The sequence below is a fragment of the Capra hircus genome, chromosome 11 (genome assembly GCF_001704415.2).
Source record: "Capra hircus breed San Clemente chromosome 11, ASM170441v1, whole genome shotgun sequence".
Taxonomy (NCBI): domain Eukaryota; kingdom Metazoa; phylum Chordata; class Mammalia; order Artiodactyla; family Bovidae; genus Capra; species Capra hircus.
In genome coordinates this window covers 87,223,571-87,245,112 of record NC_030818.1, presented here as the reverse complement: position 1 = coordinate 87,245,112, position 21,542 = coordinate 87,223,571, and the positions used below count along the sequence as shown (strand labels likewise).

The 21,542-nt window shown below is 44.8% G+C and overlaps 1 protein-coding gene across 4 annotated transcripts in view; it reads left to right on the top strand.

Moving 5' to 3' along the window:
* Positions 1–21,542, top strand: part of GRHL1 (grainyhead like transcription factor 1) — a 64,868-nt gene that overhangs the window by 6,871 nt on the left and 36,455 nt on the right. For all 4 annotated transcript variants that reach the window (XM_018055671.1, XM_018055672.1, XM_018055670.1 and 1 more), the window contains exons 3-8: positions 98–168; positions 2,566–2,953; positions 4,005–4,081; positions 5,496–5,652; positions 6,376–6,487; positions 7,646–7,740. In XM_018055671.1, coding sequence (XP_017911160.1) covers positions 98–168; positions 2,566–2,953; positions 4,005–4,081; positions 5,496–5,652; positions 6,376–6,487; positions 7,646–7,740 — 900 coding nt within the window. The remainder of the gene's footprint in view (positions 1–97; positions 169–2,565; positions 2,954–4,004; positions 4,082–5,495; positions 5,653–6,375; positions 6,488–7,645; positions 7,741–21,542) is intronic.

Genomic DNA, 21,542 nt, shown 5'->3' with positions numbered 1-21,542 from the left:
ATAATCATCTGAAGGGTTGCACTTACCGAAAAGTAGGGACTGTGTCTCTACTTCGGGAGTGAGAACGAAACTGTGGTCCTGTATGTTGATATCTCAGGTTCCGCGAGAGAGAAGGTCATCAGCAGCAAAGGCAGATGTTGAGCACCCCGAGCCGGACCATAGCAAAAGGTAAGGTTTAAGACAGAGCGTGAAACAGTACACTACAGATTCCCGGTTTCTGTGAAAGTTAAAGCAAGAGCTTAAGTGAACAGGAACTAGAGGAAGACATAGGTAAGTTGGACTCTTTATGTCTGAACACAGATTTCATTACTGAGCTGCCCCTTACTCTGATTCTGTTACTGAGAAGTCACCAGTTTCTGTAGGAGAAGTTCCCTTTTCCTAAAAACAAAAACAATAACTTTCTCTTCATCCAAAGGGTTTTTTTTCTTTTTTAACTAACAACATGACTGCACTGTTTGCTTATTTGTCTTAGGTTCTCTTAAGAACAGTGTGGCTTAAGGCAATGGCAGGGGTCCATTTAAAAAAGTCATCACCAATGACCTTAAGTAACTACCCATGTGAAACTTAATAGAGTATGTTCAGCTGTATTCCAAATGCCTATTGAGGTTATTTTTGAAATATTTGAAGTTAAAACTTTCAGAAAATTAAGGCTTGACTTTATAGACCTGGGAAAAAAGCCAAATATATCTTTAAAATTGTTCTGAGTTCTATTAGTAATACAAGAATGAAACATTTTTGAAGACAGAATGATCACTTGGAATCCCACTCTGCTGACAGTTTATCTGATCACTGTTTGGGCAGGCAGGTGCATTTCATGTGGTTGTGGTTGTATTCACAGGTAGGATTTTCTTCTACTTAATACGTTACATAAGTTTTTTCTACATTACTGTTTTAGTCTTCATAATTTGGAAAAGGGCTTACAGCTGTTATTTTTTACTTTTTGTTATAGGCACTTTCAAACATAACAAAAGTAGAGAAGTAGCATAAGCCAATAGGTACTCAGCTTCAACTGTTATCAGCTTAATTCCTGCTGTTTGATCCTTGCTGCTGCTGTTGTTGTTCAGCCCCTAAGTCATGTCTGACTCTTGTGACCCCATGGACTGCAACGCGCCAGACTGCCCTGTCCTTCATTGTCTCCCGGAATTTGCTCAAATTCATGTCCATTGAGTCAGTGATGCTATTTAACCATTTCATCCTCTTTCACCCCCTTCTCCTCCTGCCCTCAATCTTTCCCAGCATCAGCGTCTTTTCCAGCAAGTTGGCACTTTTCATCAGGTGGTCAAAGTATTGGAGCTTCAGCTTCAGCATCAGTTCTTCCAATGAATATTTAGAGTTGATTTCCTTTAGGATTGACTGGTATCTGTTTGATCTACTCTTCCCTTTCTCCAACTTTCTAATTAGTTAATATTTAAATTTTGTTTATTTTTGCTGGAGTATTTTAAATCAAACTCTAGCTATCCTGGGTATCAGGGCTGTATCTGATTTTTGCTGTTACAAAGCCTTAGTGAACAACTTTCTAGATAGCTTTTTCTTTTTTCTCCTTTTTCTCTAAAGAAATTTCTTTAAAATAGTCATGGGAGTGAATTTATGGCTTTAAGTTTGACTATTTCATTGATCTTGAAATCTGCCAAATTACCAAACTGTTTTTTTTCTTGTATCAGCCTGTATGATTTGAGGGAACTTTGAAAATTTATGAATTTTACCCTAAGCTAAATATCATCTTATATTGCACAGGATATTTGTTGAGCCAAAAGTAACTCTATGTTGATGTATATGATGGTTCAGTACAATCATGGGGTGAGGGGTGGTGTTGGTGAAAGTGAAAGTGTTAGTCGCTCGGTCCATGTCCAACTCTTTGTGACCCCATGGACTGTAGCCCACCAGACTCCTGTCCATAGAATTCTTCAGGCCAGAATACTGGAGTAGGTAGCCATTCCTTTCTCCAGCAGATCTTCCCCACCCAGGGATCAAACCCAGGTCTCCCGCATTGCAGGCGGATTCTTTACAAGCACTGAGCCATCCCGGAAGCCCCCAGGAAAAGTGACGGCTGTGGGCCCCCGTGTGCCAGGCATCACTGCACACTTTTCGGTGCACTTTCCTTTCATCCTCATCACAACCTTGTGAGGATAGGTACCATCATTATCCTCATTTATAGATGAGCATGTAGTTACTAAGAGATCTTGAATCTACCTTACCTGACTCTGGCATCTATACTTTAACCACCAGCCTATACTGCTCCAGTTAATCATGTGTGTAGCTTCAGACTGCTAGTAAAATACGCCAATTTTATGGGGGTTATTGGAAATAAAATATAGTAGAGGAAAGCTCTGAGTTCTCAGCATTCCAAATGAAGTTTTACTCAGTGCTTTGACTTGTAACTGTAGAGGGCTTTTCCTTTCTCTTGTGATGAGTTATCACGCCATTGCCTGTTCATTTGGTCTCTACCAAATGTGTTATTATCACTGTTGCCCAGGACCCAACAGCCCAGTGCCCTTCGGAAAGTTAAAATTGTCACAGGAATTGTATCAGCTCTGAGTTTGAAAACATGCTTCTCTCTCCTTAAAGAAACGTACCAAACGTGACGGAGCAGCCCCTCATCTCTGCTGGCGAAAATAGGGTGCAAGTGCTGAAGAACGTGCCGTTCAACATCGTCCTTCCGCACGGCAACCAGCTGGGCGTCGACAAGAGAGGACACCTGACGGCCCCCGACACCACGGTCACCGTCTCCATCGCAGCAATGCCCACTCACTCCATCAAGACGGAAAGCCAGCCCCACGGCTTCGCTGTGGGCATCCCCCCAGCAGTATATCACCCCGAGCCCACGGAGCGTGTGGTGGTTTTCGACCGGAACCTGAATGCTGACCAGTTCGGCTCTGGTGCTCAACCCCCAAATGCGCAAAGGCGCACTCCAGACTCTACCTTCTCGGAGACCTTCAAGGAAGGCGTTCAGGAGGTACAGGAAACGCAAGCATCTTCCTAAGACGCTGCGTGTTTGTTTAAGTATTGGGTTCCACCGCTTCCTTGTTATATAAGCTTGAAACTCAGCCTGTGAGTGGATTGGGAACAAAAGAGGTTTCTCTTTTTTTTTTTTTTTTTTAAAGAGAAAAGGTCCACGGGTATAATTTGTAAACTAAACCTATAAAACCAGAAATTATTATCAAGGGCACATGGCTAATCTTACCAGCAGCTGAGTTAACAATTATGATTTCAACCAAGCGCTTTGCTGGAGAGTAAGAAAGAAAGCCACATACATAATCTTCCACAGACGACAGACACAGCCTCACAGTCTGTTTTCAGCCTTGGTCCTCAACCAAAACAAGCTCCCTGCAACCGGTCTTAGTATGAAAGGAGTTATCATGTATTTGCCTGGTGTTTCTTGGTTGGCAGTATTGTCGGGGAACAGGTAGATCTCAATGACAAATGCTCTGTGTGACATTTACCCATCACTTCCAATACTTTCTTCCAAGGGTTTCGGGGTGATGAACATGTCACTCAGGTCTAAGTGAGGGACTGAGGACGTTTGGAACTGTGTTTAATGACTTATGGGGGGTCGGAGTGTCCCTCCCCGCTTACAGAGTGAATAGAACAGTAGCCTTTCCTGAGAAAGCACCTCACTCCAGCCAGCCACAGTGCCAACCTGATACCGTTGTCTGAACTTGGTTCAGTGGCAGAGCTGACTCCTAAGGGTCATGAGATTGGGAGTGCAGACCCCAGAGTTTAGGCAGAAGTGGGGTGTGTGGGAAAGGTGGGAGAAGAGAGAAGGAAGCGCTTTGTGAGAGTACCTACATAGATTGCCTTAGTTTGATCAAGTAACGTATAAAATGGACATTTTTTTCTAATTTTCTCTTTAAATTTTTTGTAGAGTTAAAATTTTTGGCTTAGACAAGTTTTAAAAGAGCGGTGGGTTGCCTTAAGCCACAGACTCTGATGCTGTACCCAACGTCTGTCTTCAGTGAGCCTGATCACCAGTTACATCCTTGTGGCTTATTACATTGGTATTTCAGGTTTTCTTCCCCTCGGATCTCAGTCTGCGGATGCCTGGCATGAATTCAGAGGACTATGTTTTTGACAGTGTTTCTGGGTAATAGTTGTCTTTCAATTTGATTTTTAACTTTCAACTTGTGCAACTTAACTCTTTTTGTTAATTTGATCTTGAAAAATCAGAGGTGGCTTTTGGCGGCTTTCAACTCTGCCTTCCTGCAGTTAGTGTGGTGGCATCTTTGCTGGAGGACTTTTGCTTTGTTTTAGTGCATTCGGTTTTGATCTCTGAACTGTGTTTCCCGTTTCCCTGATTCTTGGTGTTGGTGCTTTTCCTTCCGTTTGGTTTCTTTATGTGATGTAGTAGAGTGGAATCTCAGAGAAGACATGAAAGGATTAAATCAGATCTGAGGTCCCATTCTGTTTCCAAAAGTATATAATCCTGTGATAATTTAGGAATAGCATCAAGTGGATTAAGGCTTTTGTATTTTTATTAGTCACTAATTATAAGCCAACTGTTTACTGGGCTGACAACCTCTTTTATGCATCACAGAATTACATCTCACTCTGCAAATATGAATATTTTCAACATTATATATAAACATCTTCAGGTTTTTTTAGGAGTCTAGGATTTCATTTTGTAATTTCATTTTATGCATTTTTATGTGTGTTGTATTTTAAAATAAAAATTTTATTTTAAAGTCTAGGATTTTACGGGAATATGTAAGGCACACCTGCATCAAGGTCCAGAAGTCACAAACTCCAGTCCCTTCAGGACCTGAGATGCAGGGGTCAGCAGGCTTTTTCTCGAAGGATCAGATGACCAATATTTCAGGCAATGTTGGCCATACGGCCTCTGTCGAAACTGCTCAGCTCTGCCCAGCTCTGGGCTGTAGCACAGAAGCAGTCATAATGCAGACTCAAAGGGCATAGCCACATTCCAGTAAAACTTCATTTATAAAGATAGGGGTAATGTGCCAACCCCCGGCCTGACAAGGTTATTATACAACTTCAGGGGGATTTGTAGGTGGGGCTAGAAGATAATAGAAATGTAGAGGACCATGGAATACCATCCGAGGACATTTAAATTATAGGTAAAAACAGCAAAAAAGTGCTACGCGGGCCAAGTCAGATTTCGTCAGAGGCCTGCCAGCCTCCTGTTTGCAACCCTTGCTGGGTAAGCACTGGACTGGCAGCATGTCCTGTGAGATCTCCTTCCAGAGTGCTTGTCACTCATTCGTAGCTTTAGTATCGTTAGCCTCCAAACCTCTAGTTTGTTAACATGGCTTCATTGGTTTTCTAGAGGTGGTCTGTAGTCCCACGTCTGGGAGGATCTCTGGGCTGCTTGAGGTGATTTGGGGAAGAGCAGCGAATGCTGGTGAGATGACACTGTCAGTTGGGATGTTTCACCTGCTGTGTGCATGCCTCTCCACTGCAGCATCTCACGTCTGAGCTCAGGCATAGGGGAAGCTTCCAAGGGGGTGGATTAGAGGTCTGTGACTTTTATTGTATTCTAGGAACAACTTTGAATACACCCTGGAAGCCTCCAAATCGCTCCGACAGAAGCCAGGAGACAGCACTATGACGTACCTGAACAAAGGCCAGTTCTACCCTGTCACGCTAAAGGAAGTGAGCGGCAACGAGGGCGTCCACCACCCCATCAGCAAAGTCCGCGTGAGTCCTGCTCTGGGCCGGTTGGAGCTCATTATTGCCAGGTCCAAGGCAGATCTAAATTAAGATCCCCGTGGTTGAGACTCCGTGCTCCCACTACAGGGAGATTGGGATCCATCCCTGCTTGGGGAACAGGGATCCTGCATGCCACACAGGGTGGCCAAAAAATTAAATAAATTTAAAAAATAATGAAATTGCATTTTCATTTCAAAACAATGAAATTTCTTTACCAAAAATTACAATTTTAAAATAATGAAATTTTTTTAATTAAAAATTTTTTTTTTATTTTAAACTTTTTATTTTGTATTAGGGTATAGCCAAATAAAAATGTTGTGGTGAAAACTAAACAAAACAGTGTTGTAGTAGTTTCAGGTGAACGGTGAAGGGATTCAGCCATGTGTATGTGCATGTATCCATTCTTCCCCAAAGTCCCCTCTCATCCAGGCTAACACACAACACTGAGCAGAATTCCAGTAGGTCTTGGTTGGTTTTCCATGTTAAATATAGCAGTGTGTACATGACCTTCCCAAACTCCGAAACTATCTGTCCCCACTTCCACCCCGCCACCCAGAAGTTCATTTTCTGTCTACGAGTCTCTTTCTGTTTTGTAAATTACTTTGTATCATAAAATTGCCATATCAATTCACTGCAAAATAAAACAACTAGGTTTTCTGAAAGATGCTCAGCCTGTAGCATCTTTATTTGGTAATGTTTCCTCTCTCCCAGAGTGTGATCATGGTGGTTTTTGCTGAGGACAAGAGCAGAGAAGACCAGCTGAGGCACTGGAAATACTGGCACTCGCGGCAGCACACGGCAAAACAAAGGTGTATTGACATAGGTAAGGAGCCCCGGAGCGCGCTTCCATTCTCAGAGAAGTGTTGACATGGGTAAGGAGCCCCGGAGCGCGCTTCCATTCCCAGAGACGTGTTGACATAGGTAAGGAGCCCCGGAGCGCGCGTCCATTCCCAGAGACGTGTTGACATGGGTAAGGAGCCCCGGAGCGCGCGTCCATTCCCAGAGACGTGTTGACATGGGTAAGGAGCCCCGGAGCGCGCGTCCATTCCCAGAGGCGCTCGCATCTAGATTTCTCTAAACCCAGTTATTTTTGGCAGTGATCAGCTTCCTGCCGAATACAGTTGAATCTTTCTGCCAGCCGCTGCTCCGTTCCAAGCCCTGTCCTTGGCCTCCTGGAATCGGTGCTGTTAACGTTACTTCCTTCATGAGGACAGGTGCCCCCTGCAGAGGCTTCCCACGTGACGCTGGGGCCCGGAGCTGCAGAGCCTGGCTCACAGAAGAGCGTGTTGCTTTCTAGCCTACAGATTTGTTCTGAGGGATGATGTCTTCTTCAAGTCATCTTGAATTTTTTGGAGATAATTGTAAGGTGGAGGAAAAGAATCAACAAGTAAAAGAAAATACTACTGTTGTGCAGTAACACAATTAGTCTTCCCTAGTTGCATGCTGAACTGCATTGCAAGTCCCTTCTGTCTGTAAATACACCCAAAGATTCATCATCACTCGCAGTACAGCAGCAGACCCATGCACGTCATATTTTGTCAAGTAGCTTAGTGAAAACCCTGTTCTTGTCGTGAGTGTGAAACCACTGTCTAGGTCACAGAACAACTCTTAATCTTTGAGTTACTTCTTTTCTTTGCCTTTGGTAGTGTTCATGTTCTCTTTCAGAAGTATAAAAAGAATCGAGTTCCAGTCTTGATTCTCTGGACTAGTTCTGTGCCCTTGGGACAGTTATTTAAACTTTTTAGACCTAAATGTCCTAATTTTGACATAACGGGATAAAATTAAATACATCTAAGCTTGGCTCTGTGAAAAAGATTCTGTGATTCTTTTTCTACCTTCTTTGAACTTCTGTCAACCCCAAAAAATATTAATTTAAATTATCCAGCAATGATTATATGAAAAGCTGAACCTTACAGTGAACTGCTATAATCTCACATTGGAAACTGGAAATCATGAGTTCCCTCTTTCATCCCTCACCCAGCTGACTACAAAGAAAGCTTCAACACCATCAGCAACATCGAGGAGATCGCTTATAATGCCATTTCTTTCACTTGGGACATTAACGATGAAGCAAAGGTAGGTGACCAGCTCTTGGAGGCGTGGGAGGGGCTTAGTGATTTGACAGCTGGTTTTTTTTGGCACAGTTTTTCTCATTTTCACTCCTTTGCTGTGGAGGAGGGAGAACAGGCGGGGCTAGGAAGGCAGGTCACAGCCGTGGTCCCGAGGGGCTCAGAGCACGACGGGCCTCCAGGAGAACAACAGCGCCACTGCTTGGCCTGCCCCCGCGTCCTGTTCCTTAGCCAGCTGGGTCTCACTTCCTGCCTTTTCATTAGTGCACATTTTCTGGAAGCATAGCATCTTCCCAGATGTTCTAGAACCGTCCCTCTCCCCTTTTCTGTTCTTTCTTCCTCCTCAAAATACAGTCTTGGTGGACACTCTGTGTCCCGGGTAGCAGGGCCCTCGCGGGGCCAGCAGCCACTATCCGGCCTCAGTTTGGACTCCTGAGTGTGGGCATTGCTTCCTCCTTTGTGAAGTGGAGTTAATCCATTTCTGCCCCGCTCCAGGCATGTTGTAAGGGTTGTCGGAATAGGACCGTGAAGCTGGGGGAGTTTCTACAGCTTGTCATCAGCAGGTTCCATCTCATGTTGATGCCTTGTGAAGGCAGCTCGGTTACTACGGCTCTTCTCTCTTGGGCTTTGACAAGTGAAGAACTGCCTCCAATTCAGATGGTCATTTGGAAGTTTTAGTACCTTTTAAGAAAAACTAAGTATATTTTAAAGTCATTCCTGCCCTTCCCACAGCCTTCTCTTCTTTTAGTATAAAATATTAGTACTCATTGGAAAAGACCTTGACGTTGGGAAAGATTGAAGGCAGGAGGAGAAGGGGACGACAGAGGATGAAATGGTTGGATGGCATCACAAACTTGATGGACGTGAGTTTGAGCTTTGGGAGGTGGTGATGGACAGGGAAGCCTGATGTGCTGCAGTCCATGGGGTTGCAAAGTGTTGGACACGATTGAGCAACTGAGCTGAACAGTGTTCCACTATTTTCTTTTCATTAAAGTTTGGAAGCTCAGGTAACACAGTAGAAACATATGAATTTGGGGCAGTTGTTAATATAAGATTGATCTTAATATTTGTGGCAGTAGTAGGAATACTTTTCTCTATCAAGGTCCACATTCAAAGTTATCCTCACCTTCCTGTCCTTTCTCAAGTTCTCTTCTATTTATTCAACAAGAATTTTAGCAGTTGCGGAGTAAGACACTACATTAAGTGCTAAATATCGTCGAATTTAATTTTTCCCGCCTGATTGCTTGTAAAAAATTCTCTGACTGGATTCTTGAGAACCGTTTTAAGTTTGTACTATAATTGCTTTCCTTTCTTATTGTCTACAGCAAAAGTGCGTCTTAAGAGTGCAGGGTATAGTCAATGGGGTCCCCCAGTCTGTTAGGAAGCTTAAGTTCTTGTAGTTGCCCCCAGGTTTTCCTGCTGACCACCTCCAGCCTATGCAAACGTCTGTAGGCTGCTTATCCCAGAATTTGGAACAAACACTGCGGAGAAGCTAGTAGAAGGAAAAGTGAACTTTCCACTTTATATAGTTGTTGCAGTTATTCTGAAATGAGATGCCTTAAATAGGGCTTGGTGTGCAAGCAGCCTATAAGAAGAGTGGGCCCTGTGTCCCTGCCCACCCACCCCTGGGTGCTTCTGTCCTTGAACCAGGCAAGTCTGTCCTGATCACCATGAGGGGCTGTGGGAAAATTGTGGAGGAGCTGATCAAGCACCCCTGAGTCCTGAACTCGCTTTCCTGACTTATCTGTGATCTCGGGTTGGTCCCTTGATTCACCGGCTCAGTTTCCTCCCTGTTCCCCTTGGAGAACGAAAACCTCACAGTGGCCAGCTCTGTTGGGGTGTCGTCAGGACTCAGCAGGTGCTTGTCGGGGTGCGTGGAGGTCGTGATGGAAAGGCCCTGCGTGTGGGCAGGGCGGCTTGTTTGTTCACTGTGTCACTCCTCAGGGTGGGAGTAATGAAAACCCGGCTGACGGGTGGGGATAATGGGTGGTTTCATTCTGAAGGCCTTCAGCATGTTTGTATTAAAGAGAAATATTGTTGGAGGCATGTCCCTAAGTAGTCTTAATAGCGTTGTTAATTGATGTAGGTAAATTCAGTTTCATTTCCCCTTCCAGACCCCCACGCAGACTTGATTTTTTGCAGCCGTTGCCAGCTCCTGGATGGTGCTGGTGTCTTTTCTTAATGAGGCTGCTGCCTTTTGAAGCAGTATCAGGCATCAGTTTCAAGCGTTTGTTGGAATGAAGTCTGTAGATGTTTTGCTTCCCCTGGCCAAGTTGATGTTTTCTGTCTTTACACTTAAAGTAATGGATGCCCCAGGGTAACTAGTGTGAACAGATGGACACGCAGAATCCTGTACAGGTGGCTTTTTTTGAACTTCAGTTTCTGAAATCATCCCACTTTCTTGTCTTGATTTAGGATGTGTTTGTTGATTCTTAATTCCAGTTCATTCTCCCCCACAAACATAGGGTTTCTTAGAGACATGTGGCATTCCTTTCTCCCCCAACTTAAAAAAAAAAAAAAAAAAAAAAGATACCTAACATATACCCTTTTTGCCACACCAGGAGAAGTTAAGACCAGAGTTCTAGCCCAGGGTCAACACGAGCATCTTCTCTGTAGATTCCACTGTTCTTCAGGGGTGATTGTTTTTAGGACTTATCTGGTTTAATCTTGAGCACCTTGGCTTAGGTTCTACTTTGGGGAAAGCCCTATCTAAGTTAGACTCATCTTCTCCTGTTCCTGTCTACGCTCCGCTTACCAGCGTAAGCATGTACTTGCTGTTATCATGGAAATGCAAAGAAATTATGAAACTTATATTTAGAAAAAAGTTTATTAGACTTCAAAGCATCAGGGGAAAAGGAAGTTGCTTGGAAAAGCAGAAATGTCTTAGAAACAAGCCCCCATGGCAGCCCTGGTCTCTCCCGTGTCTAGACCCAGTTCGTTCATTTTTCTGTACTCCACACAAAATTAGGTCTGTTTGGGTAGCCATGCATCTTCTCAAGAGTCAGGAGTACCCAGACAAATTAAAGTTCGTCTGGCATTCACACTTCATTGAGAAATGACTTCATCAGATTTCTTCCTTCCTGATTTATGACTGAGATCATACGCTTGAGGTGATTCTGGTAGGGAGAAGAGGTTCCCTGCAAAACATTAAAACAGGGTGCTCGGGTGGAGTTTAGAATTCGTCAGGTAGGAGGGCACTGGTCCCTGGAGGATTAGGAGATTGCTGCGGGGGTCGGGGGCGACATAAAGGAAGGTGGGAGGAAGATAAACACAGACTTGGGCTCTGTAAAGATTTCTTCCAAAGCCAGCTGTGCCCCTTGCCCCCAGTTGCAAGAATTCGTAACTTCATCCTCCAAATATCCAGCCACCTGCTGTGCCCTGGCCCAGTGCTCTGTCCTCGCTGAAAACACTGGTGTAGTTCAGGTGTATCGCGGGTTAAATGGGCTTTTGTGGCCTGAGATCCTAAATATAGCATCGTGTTTCTAAGGAAATGAAACTTCACCAATGAACTTTGGAGACACAGATAACTTATTGGCTGGGGTTATCTGTTCTGCACCAGTTTCCGTGTTTCCAGTCAAGTGAGTCGTTCTGGATAGCCTTCACGTCCTGGAACAAGGTTTAATTTTTTGCTTGGACTACAGATCTAAGAGTTTACAAGAGCATTGAGATTTGGATAGTGATACGGAGTAAGGGCCTCTCAAAGCCTGAAGATCTAAAATAAACAGAGGGAAAAAAAAGTTATGGGGAGAGGATTAACTTGTCTGAACGTCAGGTTTAGGCCTGGCACCATGCTGAGGGGCTTTCCCTGTGTTGGCACCTAGTGGGTAGTGCCGCCTGCCCAGTACCCAGGAATTGGGTGCTCAGTCCTCCAGGTGGGAAGACATTTGCTGCTTGTCATCCAGGTGAGATCACCCAAGGAGGCAGGCATCTCCACCTTGAAATGGACAGGAAGTGATCCTGCCAGGGGGAGACATCTAAAAGTCAGCCCTAATTATTAATAGAGAGGCATTATGGATTCACTAATACAGATTGCCTTGGTAAGTAGAGCACTTTTGCTGCAAGGGAACAGTTTATACTGATTGTTGGATGAGTGGTGTCTGGCTCCAGAGGAGTGGAAATTATAAACCAAAAATCCCCCATATGAAATCAAGTGACCCAGGACAGCCAGTTCTGAGGGAGCCTGGCATCCAGCGGAGCCCCGCTTGCAGGAAGGGGTTGTGCTAGTGGGACAGGACATACTTGGTTATAGTTAACTGGACAGTGTAGGAGGTGGGAAGGAAAGCAGGGGCCGCTGCAAGCAGAGTCCAGCGTTGCTTTGATCGTCTGTACGTGCTCTGAGCTCCTGGGTATGGAGCATACCTTTTAAAGATGTGATGAAATGCCAGGGAGGTGGACTATCTCACATGTTTTTTTCCAGAGGTGACTTCTAAATTCTTACTGCCAGGTGGGTTGGGTGCAGCTGCCAATCACACAGTTTCGTCTTCTAAACACTAACAGTGAAGAGTTTGCTGTCAGATACGTGCTCAGCTCCTGCTAAAGTGAGCACCATCAGAGGAGGAGTAGGTGTGGAGTCTTGGTTTCTTTCCTGGATTTTGCCTTCGTGGCTTAAAACCACCTGAAGACTCATAAAAGTCCGTCCTGTGGGCCGTGCTTCCTGATGTCTTCATCGGACCCGCAGGAGGAGGCGCTCGAGGTCGGGTGGGAGGAGGGCTCTTGCGGTGGATGGAGCTGCGCCTTCTTCTCCTCCTGGCAAGATCTCATCTCTGGGAGGGGGTGGTCAGAGCCCGTTTCAACACGCCATTCGTCTCTTCCTGGTTCAGTTCCCTTGCCTGGTTCACCTTCGGGGCAGGGCCGGGGCCCCGCAGAGAAGAGACAGGACCAGATCAGAGCATCCTCTCCCTCATGGGGGAGAGAGCGCTGTGTGCTTTGAATTCTAACGTGCCAGCTCTCAGGAGAAACGCCAAGGCGTTCTGCCGGGTTGTCCTTCTGCGCCGAATGTGTTTTGTGTCACCGAGAGGCTTGTGTTACAAAGTAAAGAGGATTGGAGTAGAACACAGAGCCCACCAGGAGCACCGAGAGCCTGGGTTGGGCTGGAGCGCGGCGGTCTTTCCCTTTGTTCCCTGTCTCAGCAGAGGGCTATGGCACTCCTGCCACAGGATGACAGGGGTGGACCTGTGCTGGTGACTTGAACTTAAGGCTTTCTGTGTGTGCTTGTGGGATGCAGGTTTATGAGTATAATAACAGTTTGTTGTTTCATCTAAGCATAATATTTGGAATTCATCATGAGAGTAGTCTTTAGTTTGTTTGGAGTGAGCCTACTGCTTGCGTTTAGAGGGATTCCATCCTGGTGAAGCACCCAGCAAGCGCTCCAGTAAAAGAAGGTGTTGCCACCCTGGTTGCGTTAAGCATGGGGCAGGTTTGGTTTGTTTCTCAACTTTAAATTTCCAGTGTGAATGGGAGGGAGGCGGGAGAGGTGAGTCAGACATCTTACTTGCGATTGCAATTAAGTGTAGGCAGGGAATTTCAAACAAAAGTATATCTTCCCTGGCCTAAATACTGGAGGAAGCCAGGAGGCATTGTTACTTTTAAAATGGAGGTATGAGACTTTCGGAGTCCAGCCAGATGCGGGCTGGACTCTCCAAGCGTCCTGTCCTTAGACCCTAGAGGAACTCAAGGGAGCCCGGGGGCTTCTGAGCTGACCCTCTTTCTACGCCATGCAGTTGGAAAGTACGTGTTTATTAAAGTGAAAGATAAAAAATGTTGGTGCCAGAAAGTCACTCTCCTCTACAGGGAATGAATAGTCTTTGAGCTGTGGTTTGATCAGAACTGAAAGTGATGAGAAATTTTTCTGGAATGGAAATGTGTGGGGAATGCCTTTCATTAGATGATATGGGATGAATTCTTGACTTTATAGTTGGAAAGCTGACTCTCAAGAGACTGCCCTGGGTCTGACTATGAGGGAGATTTCTCTTTTTAGAGCGAGGGTTGTTGGGCTTGGGCTGGAAGCGTTTCACATGTTACCCTAGTGTCTGGGCAGGAGGTCGGCCCCGTGGTGAGACCGAGTGCGCCGATTCCCGGTGGGCCTCCCGAACCTGCAGGTGCCAAAAGCGCGCGTTCATTGCCGCACACGTCTGCGGGTGAGGGCCAGGCCGTGATGGTTTTGGTTGGACGAGGGAGGCACTTGGCAGCTGAAGAAAGCCTCAGTTTGGTAGTGAAACCTGCATCTTGTGAAACGGGTTTGAGGCACTGTGTCAGCCTCTATGAAAAAGTGCTGTCACTTAAACTTGTTTTTCAGTCTTTCTGGAGTGGGGCGGGTCAGAGTTTCCCTCTCCCTCCGCCCTGCCGCGGTCACAAAGCAATGAGCTGTCTCTCAAGCTTTCTTCTCTGACGCTTTGTCACCTTAACCCGCCTGCTCCTGGGTCCTTCCTGGAAATTCCATCTCGAGTGGTTTTCTGAGTCTGTCATCTCAGCCAGAGAGGGTTGACTCTACCCGGACATTATTAGTCATAACTGAATTTACCTGGAATAGAGATTTGGGGACAGTGTAGGACTTGGGAGTTAAGGTTTTCATTTTTTTTGTTTTAACAAGGCTCCTGTGAGACTCCAAATCTAGTAGTAAAAATAAGTGGACTCTATATTAATTACCCACTTAAGCACTTTTTTCTTTAGCTTTTTTTAAAAAAGTTCCAGCGTCTAATTTGAAATTTTGACTGGAAGTCAGCTTGCTGCCCAAGCCTGCCCTTGTGACCGTCTGCTCCCGGTCCTATACTCTGTACTAGAGATGCTGGCATGTGGTCTGTGTTTAGCTTGCTTCGCACCTGCATCCAGATATTCGCATTTCAAACAATCATTCTGTTTATTTGGGACAACAGGTGCCAAGCCTCTGTATCTGCCAAGTGTCCTTAAGTTCACCAGGCCCTGCCTGTAGGACGTGACAGAGGGAAGACGGCCCACCGGTGCCTCCAGGAAGCTTTTCTCTCTCCCCTTCTCTTTCTTTGTCTTTGGGACTTCTCCCGGCTCTCTGCAATCTGTTGCAGAGACCAAAGCTGACGTGTGGGTGGCGTGGGAAGGCAGCGCTGTGGCCGCAGTTGGGGCGATGACTAGACCCTTGTGTTGTCTTTGGGGAGACGCCCCACGTTGCTGGCAGAAGATTGCAAGTCGGTGCTTTGCTCTCTCCACACCCCTCCCCTCGCCACCCAGCCTTCCTGTTCTTTCTCTCCTCTCCTGATGGCCGTCTGATCGTCTAAGAAAGAACGCACGCACATGCTGGTCGCATGTTTGAAGGCTCTTGTTTCATGCCGATGTTAATTCTATAGTGGGACTTTTTACTCCCAGCATGTCATCAGAATAGTGGGGAGGTGTGACTTTCCTGGGATTAGCCGATGAGTCAGTGGTGGAGCTGGACTCTGCGTCTCCGTCCTGACTCAGCCTCTGATACCTTCTGGGGTGTAATTAATTAATTAGGCCTGCGCATCGGGAGTAAGCAGGGGAGCGACTAGGCTCCTGCAGAACTGATATAATCAGAGTTGGTTGGTTTGGGTCCTCCCCCCACAGCTGTGGGGGAGGGAATGTTGAAGATTGGGTGTCTGCTGTAGAGTACTCAGTAGATGCTCCTGTCTGATTAGGCTTGGACCTTGATTCCTTCCTTTAAACCGTTTCCTACTCCATTGGTTTCAGCTGGCGTAACTTCCCTATACACATATTGGAAAATTGGGGATTTTGTTATCTTGAAGTAGTGCTATTAGATTTGGGGTGAGAATAAACCTATGCTGTTGATCTCACGTTGTAATTTAATTTGTCAGGAGGTTTCTAACTAAGAAAAGCGACTTAGAAATATTTTCAAGTGATTTTTTTTTTTTTTTTGACTGATGTGGAAATGAGTTAAATGAAAGCTTGTTCTAGGATTCCTGCTTTCAACTTAGCAGATCAGTTACATCCCAGGAACGAGATTATGAATATGATCTCTTTGACTAAGTTGAGTTTAATACTAGAATGAGTTAAAGCAGTAATGACTCCCAGAGGCAGCTGGGACAATACCCACGAGGGCTGCCACTGCCTACTGGGGCCGAGGCATCAGCTAAGTCTCGTGAGTTACAGGACATCACCTGGAAATTGGGCGTAGAAGCCCTGTTTGATTTGGAATATTGGAACCTTTGATTTCATGCCTCCTGATCAGAAAAGAGCCTTCTGCTCTCAGCCCCTTGAGGGTCACTCTTTCCCCTGTTTTCTGCTGCAACACAGTTTTTCCACTAGGAACTTCTTCAGGCTTTCTGTGTTCATTGTGTCGTTGTGATTTCAAGAGCACAGATTTGTGCAGGAGGCGTAGGTCCTGGCTCTGGCTTGGTCATCTGTGTCCCATGTATCTTTTACTGCCTGACTCTCCAGAGCCTGAGCCACAACTGGACGCTGTGTCTCTCTTGAGTTAAGGTGTTGAGTAGCCAGATTCTGAGCCAGGTGATGCTCACGTTCAAGGTAAACGTTTCTGGGGAGCACAACAAGGAGAAGTGCATTCTTGGAATATAAAACATTTTTTGGTTATCAGCTTTCTGAAGCATCTTCCACAGTTAAATCAGCCCATTTTTCTTTTTTTCTTTTCCTTCTTCTATTAGATCACTTCTCTTTTCTTGCTTGTATTTACCAGGCAGTTAGAACTCCCTCGAATTGTCTGAATGTGCACTTAATTCACAGTGACCCACATGGAATTCTGATCAGGCATGCTCTCAGCTGTGCAGGCTGATGCTTTTCGAAAATCCTTGTCGTGTACAGTCTTAACTTCCAAGATGAAAGCACCATTCTCCCTTGACAAATTGTTTCTGTCATTATCGATCCCTTTAACCCATTTCTAATACCCTTCCAGGAAATGCTTTGCAAGGTAGTTAATTGTTGCTACTGTGTGCACGGTATGTTCCGTTCATTCAGCACAGTATTCATTGTGCTTTTCTCTCTAGGATCACTCTGAGGGAGTGAAAAACAGTATAAGCAGAAAGCCTGTCCTCAAAAGAGGGGACACTTTCTATGTGATGTACAGGTCATAAGTGAGGTTTAAAAAATGCTCCCAAGGTTTCCAGGTTAAGGGGGTCCCTTCAGCTAAGGGAGGGGAAGACTTTATGGAAGAGATGGCACCGGGCACTGTGCTTTGAGAGATGGCGGCGGCAGAGTGTTTTTGCAAAGGCCGTCTGATGGGACCTTTCTTATCCCTTATTCCTGCCCCCAGAGTAGCTCCTGTGAATTTCAGAGGCACCTGCAACAGCTCATTCTGCAGAAGTGCTCTGATGTATTGGAGCATGGGAAACAGCACCAGGACTTGGCTGCTACGATGCTCGAATCTTGTAAGAAAGTCGTAGACGTTACCACACTGTCCGTATGACAGGAAGCTATGTAAACGCTTCTGTGGGGAGCTAGGTAAACGTTTCTGGGGAGCGCAACAAGGAGAAGTGCATTCTTGGGATATAAAACATTTTTTGGTTATCAGCTTTCTGAAGCATCTTCCACAGTTAAATCAGCCCATTTTTCTTTTTTTCTTTTCCTTCTTCTATTAGATCACTTCTCTTTCCTTGCTTGTATTTACCAGGCAGTTAGAACTCCCTCGAACTGTCTGAGTGTGCGCTTAATTCACAGTGACCCACATGGAATTCTGATCAGGCATGCTCTGATGTGCTCCCCACATACGTTTACCATGTGAAGGGAGAACATGCCTAATTATCACATCCCACTGTTAGGTACCTGCAGTTGCTGTAGAGGAAAGATGTCACTGTACATAATACTTTAAAGTGTAAAAGTAAATCAGTACAGTAGACAGTCACCTCATGGCTCACTTTGTGGCCTTACCTCTGCCCTAGAACTTACCATATCTGTTCCTCTCTGTGTATCAGTGAGCCTCGAAATTCCATAATCTTTTTCCAGATTGAGGGGTATATGTAGTCAGTTGTTCATTTTACAGTTAATTATATCCAGTGTGTATGAAAAACTGCTTGATGTCCTGGATTCTAAAGATGACCTCAGTGTTCACATGTGCTTGGAAAAAAGATGTGAAGTGAATAACCTGTAAACTTGGGCAGCAAGATACCTAACCTCGAAAAAGTCTCATCTGTGCACTGGGGGCAGAAGAGAGCCAGTTTCAGAGGTTGTTTTGAGGGCCAAAGGGTCAGGTACATTGTCAGAATACAGCAAATGAAACTCACATACAGCAGCATGCAGTTTTGTTTGGCTGGACTTTAGGAATCTGGGGGTCATCCATTCAGTGAACGTTTTTTGTTCTTATTGGCCAGGCACTGCCAGGGTGCTTTGGGAATGTAAAGCTGAGTGGAACATGGCCCAGTTCTCCGGAAATTCAGAATTTAGTGGAGAAGGTTGCTGCTCTAGTATGCGAGTCATAGAAGCAGACAGAAAAGAGTAGAACTTACCTTAGAATAGGGAGATGAGAGAAGGTTCCCTTAGGCGACGCTTGCGTGAGTCCTAAAGAGCAGTTAAGAATGAGCCAAGTGTTCAGAGCCCAGAATGAGCCTGTGACCGTGATGTGAGTGAGTGCAGAGCTCAAATCAGAACCTGACACTCAAGGTGAGTGAGGGGTGGGGTTAGGAGGTGAGTCCAGACCCTGAAGGCCCTGTCCTGCCCGAGTGAGGACCTACCCTGTAAGCAAGCTGTCTCAAATCCTTGGGGTCTATGGACCGAAGAGATCAGGGTTGGAGTTTCTTTGCATTTTCAACTCAGTGATAAGACTTTTTAAATTCACAGGTATACTCTGGTGGCTAGCTGCTGCCAGGAGGTTTCATCGCTAGTGTTTGTGCTTAGGTATTAAGTTAGAGCCAGACACAGGCCAGGTGAGTTCCTGGGGGTGCTGTGTGGTCAAACATTATGCATTCAACTGTTTGAATAGAGCAGATATTTCTCAGACTAGGATTGGATATGTTCTTAGGGGGCAAGGAACTTTTTTTTCTCTCTCAAAAAGGATGCATGTGTTATTCACATTTGAGAAACATGCTGTAGGTGTTGGGGATCACGGCTGGACAGGTGGGGTGCCTCACAGGCAGCTTTTGACTGATGAGGAGTTTAGTCTATCACATAGACAGAGGTGAGCGATTGAGCGCCGTTGAGTAAGAATAGATGATTAAGGTTCTGTAGTGATCCCGGTGTTTGGTGGTTGCCTAATGTCAAGGAAGCAGGCTCTCTCTTTTCATTTCCTGATTTGTGGCCATTTTATTGTTTAGACAGTCCTCTCCTAGGGGTTGGAAGAAAGGTGGGTTAATTTATATAAATTTATATTAGCTTTTTTTTTTTCTTGGTTGTTTTTGTTTGTTCTGGGGGCAGGGCACTGTTATGTGTATTTAAAGTTTTGTTAGGATTTGAAACTTGTTAAATTAAGATTTGGAGGTGGATTTTTTTATCTAGTGGATTTTTTTTATCTACCTATGGTTTTTCTGTCTCTCATTAACTGTTTTTAGTTCAGCACCAGTTAGGAGAAATGCAAAAAATACACTAAACACCGAGAAAAAAATTTTTTTTAATGGATCACACATAATCCCTGCCATCAAGGGGCTTAGAGCAGCGGTCCCCGGCCTCTTTGGCACCAGGGGCCGGTTCTGCGGAAGACAGGTTTTCCACGGACAGGGTGGGGAGGACGGTTTCGGGATGATTCAGGCACATGAGACTTACTGTACACGTTCTCTCTATCATGATTACATCAGCTCCATCTCACATCGTCGGGCAGTAGGGGACCCTTGGCTTGCAGCACTCACAGGGCGACAGAGTCACCAGGGATTCGGTAGAGGTGGCGTGTTCGGTGCTCTTGCCCCTTCCCTTCCCTGACCTCAGTGATGGGTGCAGAGGCCCTTGGCCTGAAAAAGGCCACAGGGATGCTACTTAACTACCACATGATAGATACTAATATAGAGCTGTGATTCTCTGGGGGTAGCTAGGGAAATGCATCTCAGAGAAGTCCTTTCAGTTGTTATTAGGTCTTTAGTCATAAGAGAGATGTCAGTATCGAATGAAATAAAGGTTATCATAAATTGGGAGAGTGAAAGTCACTCAGTCGTGTCTGACTCTTTTCGACCCCATGGACTATACAGTCCATGGAATTCTCCAGGCCAGAATACTGGAGTGGGTAGCCTTTCCCTTCTCCAGGGTATCTTCCCAACCCAGGGGTCGAACCCAGATCTCCTGTATTGCAGGCGGATTCTTTACCAGCTGAGCCCCCAAAATAGGATCCCCCCAAAGTGTGTATAAAAAGTCCTGTGAAGGAGGTGGGACCCAAACAGTGTGGAGCTGGCACACGGAGCCCTTGAGAGCTCAGGTCCGTTCCTTCAGGCTTTCTCTAAGCTCTTCAGTTGTGCCCATCACTGAGGTGACGTCACGTGGCTCAACTTTCACCTCTCACTTATGAGCGTTGCTTTGATACTTTATCATAATGTAAAAATTAGAGCCCTTAAAATGAAAAGGTTATTCCTTAAAAAAAAAAAGTTTAATTAAGAAAAGTTGATCCAAACTGTCAGAAGGGTGGTTCAGAAGGTTCTCAGTGAATCTAAAGGTTCACATTTTAAAATTTTTCTTTCCTCGCATTGAGAAAACCATACTATGAAAGTCAGAGGAAATGATTTTCACCAGTGTAGCAGCAGTGTCATTGTCTTATGATAATGTGTAAAATTTCACCAAAATCAGTGGGGAAAAAAATTAAAGCTGTATTATCTGGCTCTCAGTTTCTTTCCTTGTATGTGAAGAATAATAGGGAGTAAGTATGACTGTTGTGGTAGATTTTTGATAAGAAAAGCCTTTTTGTTTATGCAAATTAACCTAATATATTTAAATTAATCAGTCTCATCACTCAGCTTTTGACTAAACTGCTTATAACTTTTGTAACTTCCACCTTATGAATTCTAATTACTTTGTTGGTGCTTTCTTTCTGTGAATTAGGTAGATAAACAATATTTCTAGAACTTCTCCCTACAAATGAAATTCACTTGTTTCAGCTCACACATCTGACTATTCCCTTTAAACTAGAGAGTCAGTAAGTTTTCTGGAATTATGTCTTGGTTGGTGGTATAGATGATGAAGCCCCTGAAGAGCATGCAAGTTGAGAGTTTATAAAATCTGTTCTCAGCCGTGTTCTCTCCACCTGCAGGAATGTGAGCTGCTCACTGTAACTGTCTTCTGAGCACACTGGTTCCCTCTGTCTTCCTCCTCTCTTTCTTCCCATCTGAGGGGTAGCAGTGGGCACAGCAGCTGGCTGGTGAGCTGTATTATGTGGCTGCCATAATGCTTCCTGGGAAAATTATCATAAACTAGCTCAGGGTCTGATTGCTTGTTGGTTCTGTGCTTGTCAACATTTGGAATGAAAAAAAATCTATACAAGTTACTTCTTTGATAATGCAATTCTTTATTCTTTTGTTTTTATTTTCAAACTGAGTTTTGAGGATAAAATTAAATCTTTTGAAAAAGTCTTAAGTACATGAAAACAAAATTAGATTTTTTGGAAAGTTCTAAGTTCGTGAATTCTCAGCTAGTAATGAGGAACTGTCTTAGAAAAATGGGCTGGACATTGAAAGAGGAATCTTGCCAAGCATCTTCCACCTGTTTAGCAGGGTTTTGTGTGTGTGTGGCGGGGGGGAGGGTTAGGGTTTTTTTTTTTTTTCCTCTAGTGATTTTGGATGGGGACATTGATTGCTCATCTTTTGAGTTTATGTTCCAATTATTTGAATAAAATCTAACTTTTCCTCTAAATCAGTGGTAAAGAAATACGAAAGTAGAGTAAGGGTCATTATTTGAGTTCTTAAAGATCTTTACATCATTCTGAAGAAGGAAGGTTGTGTATCA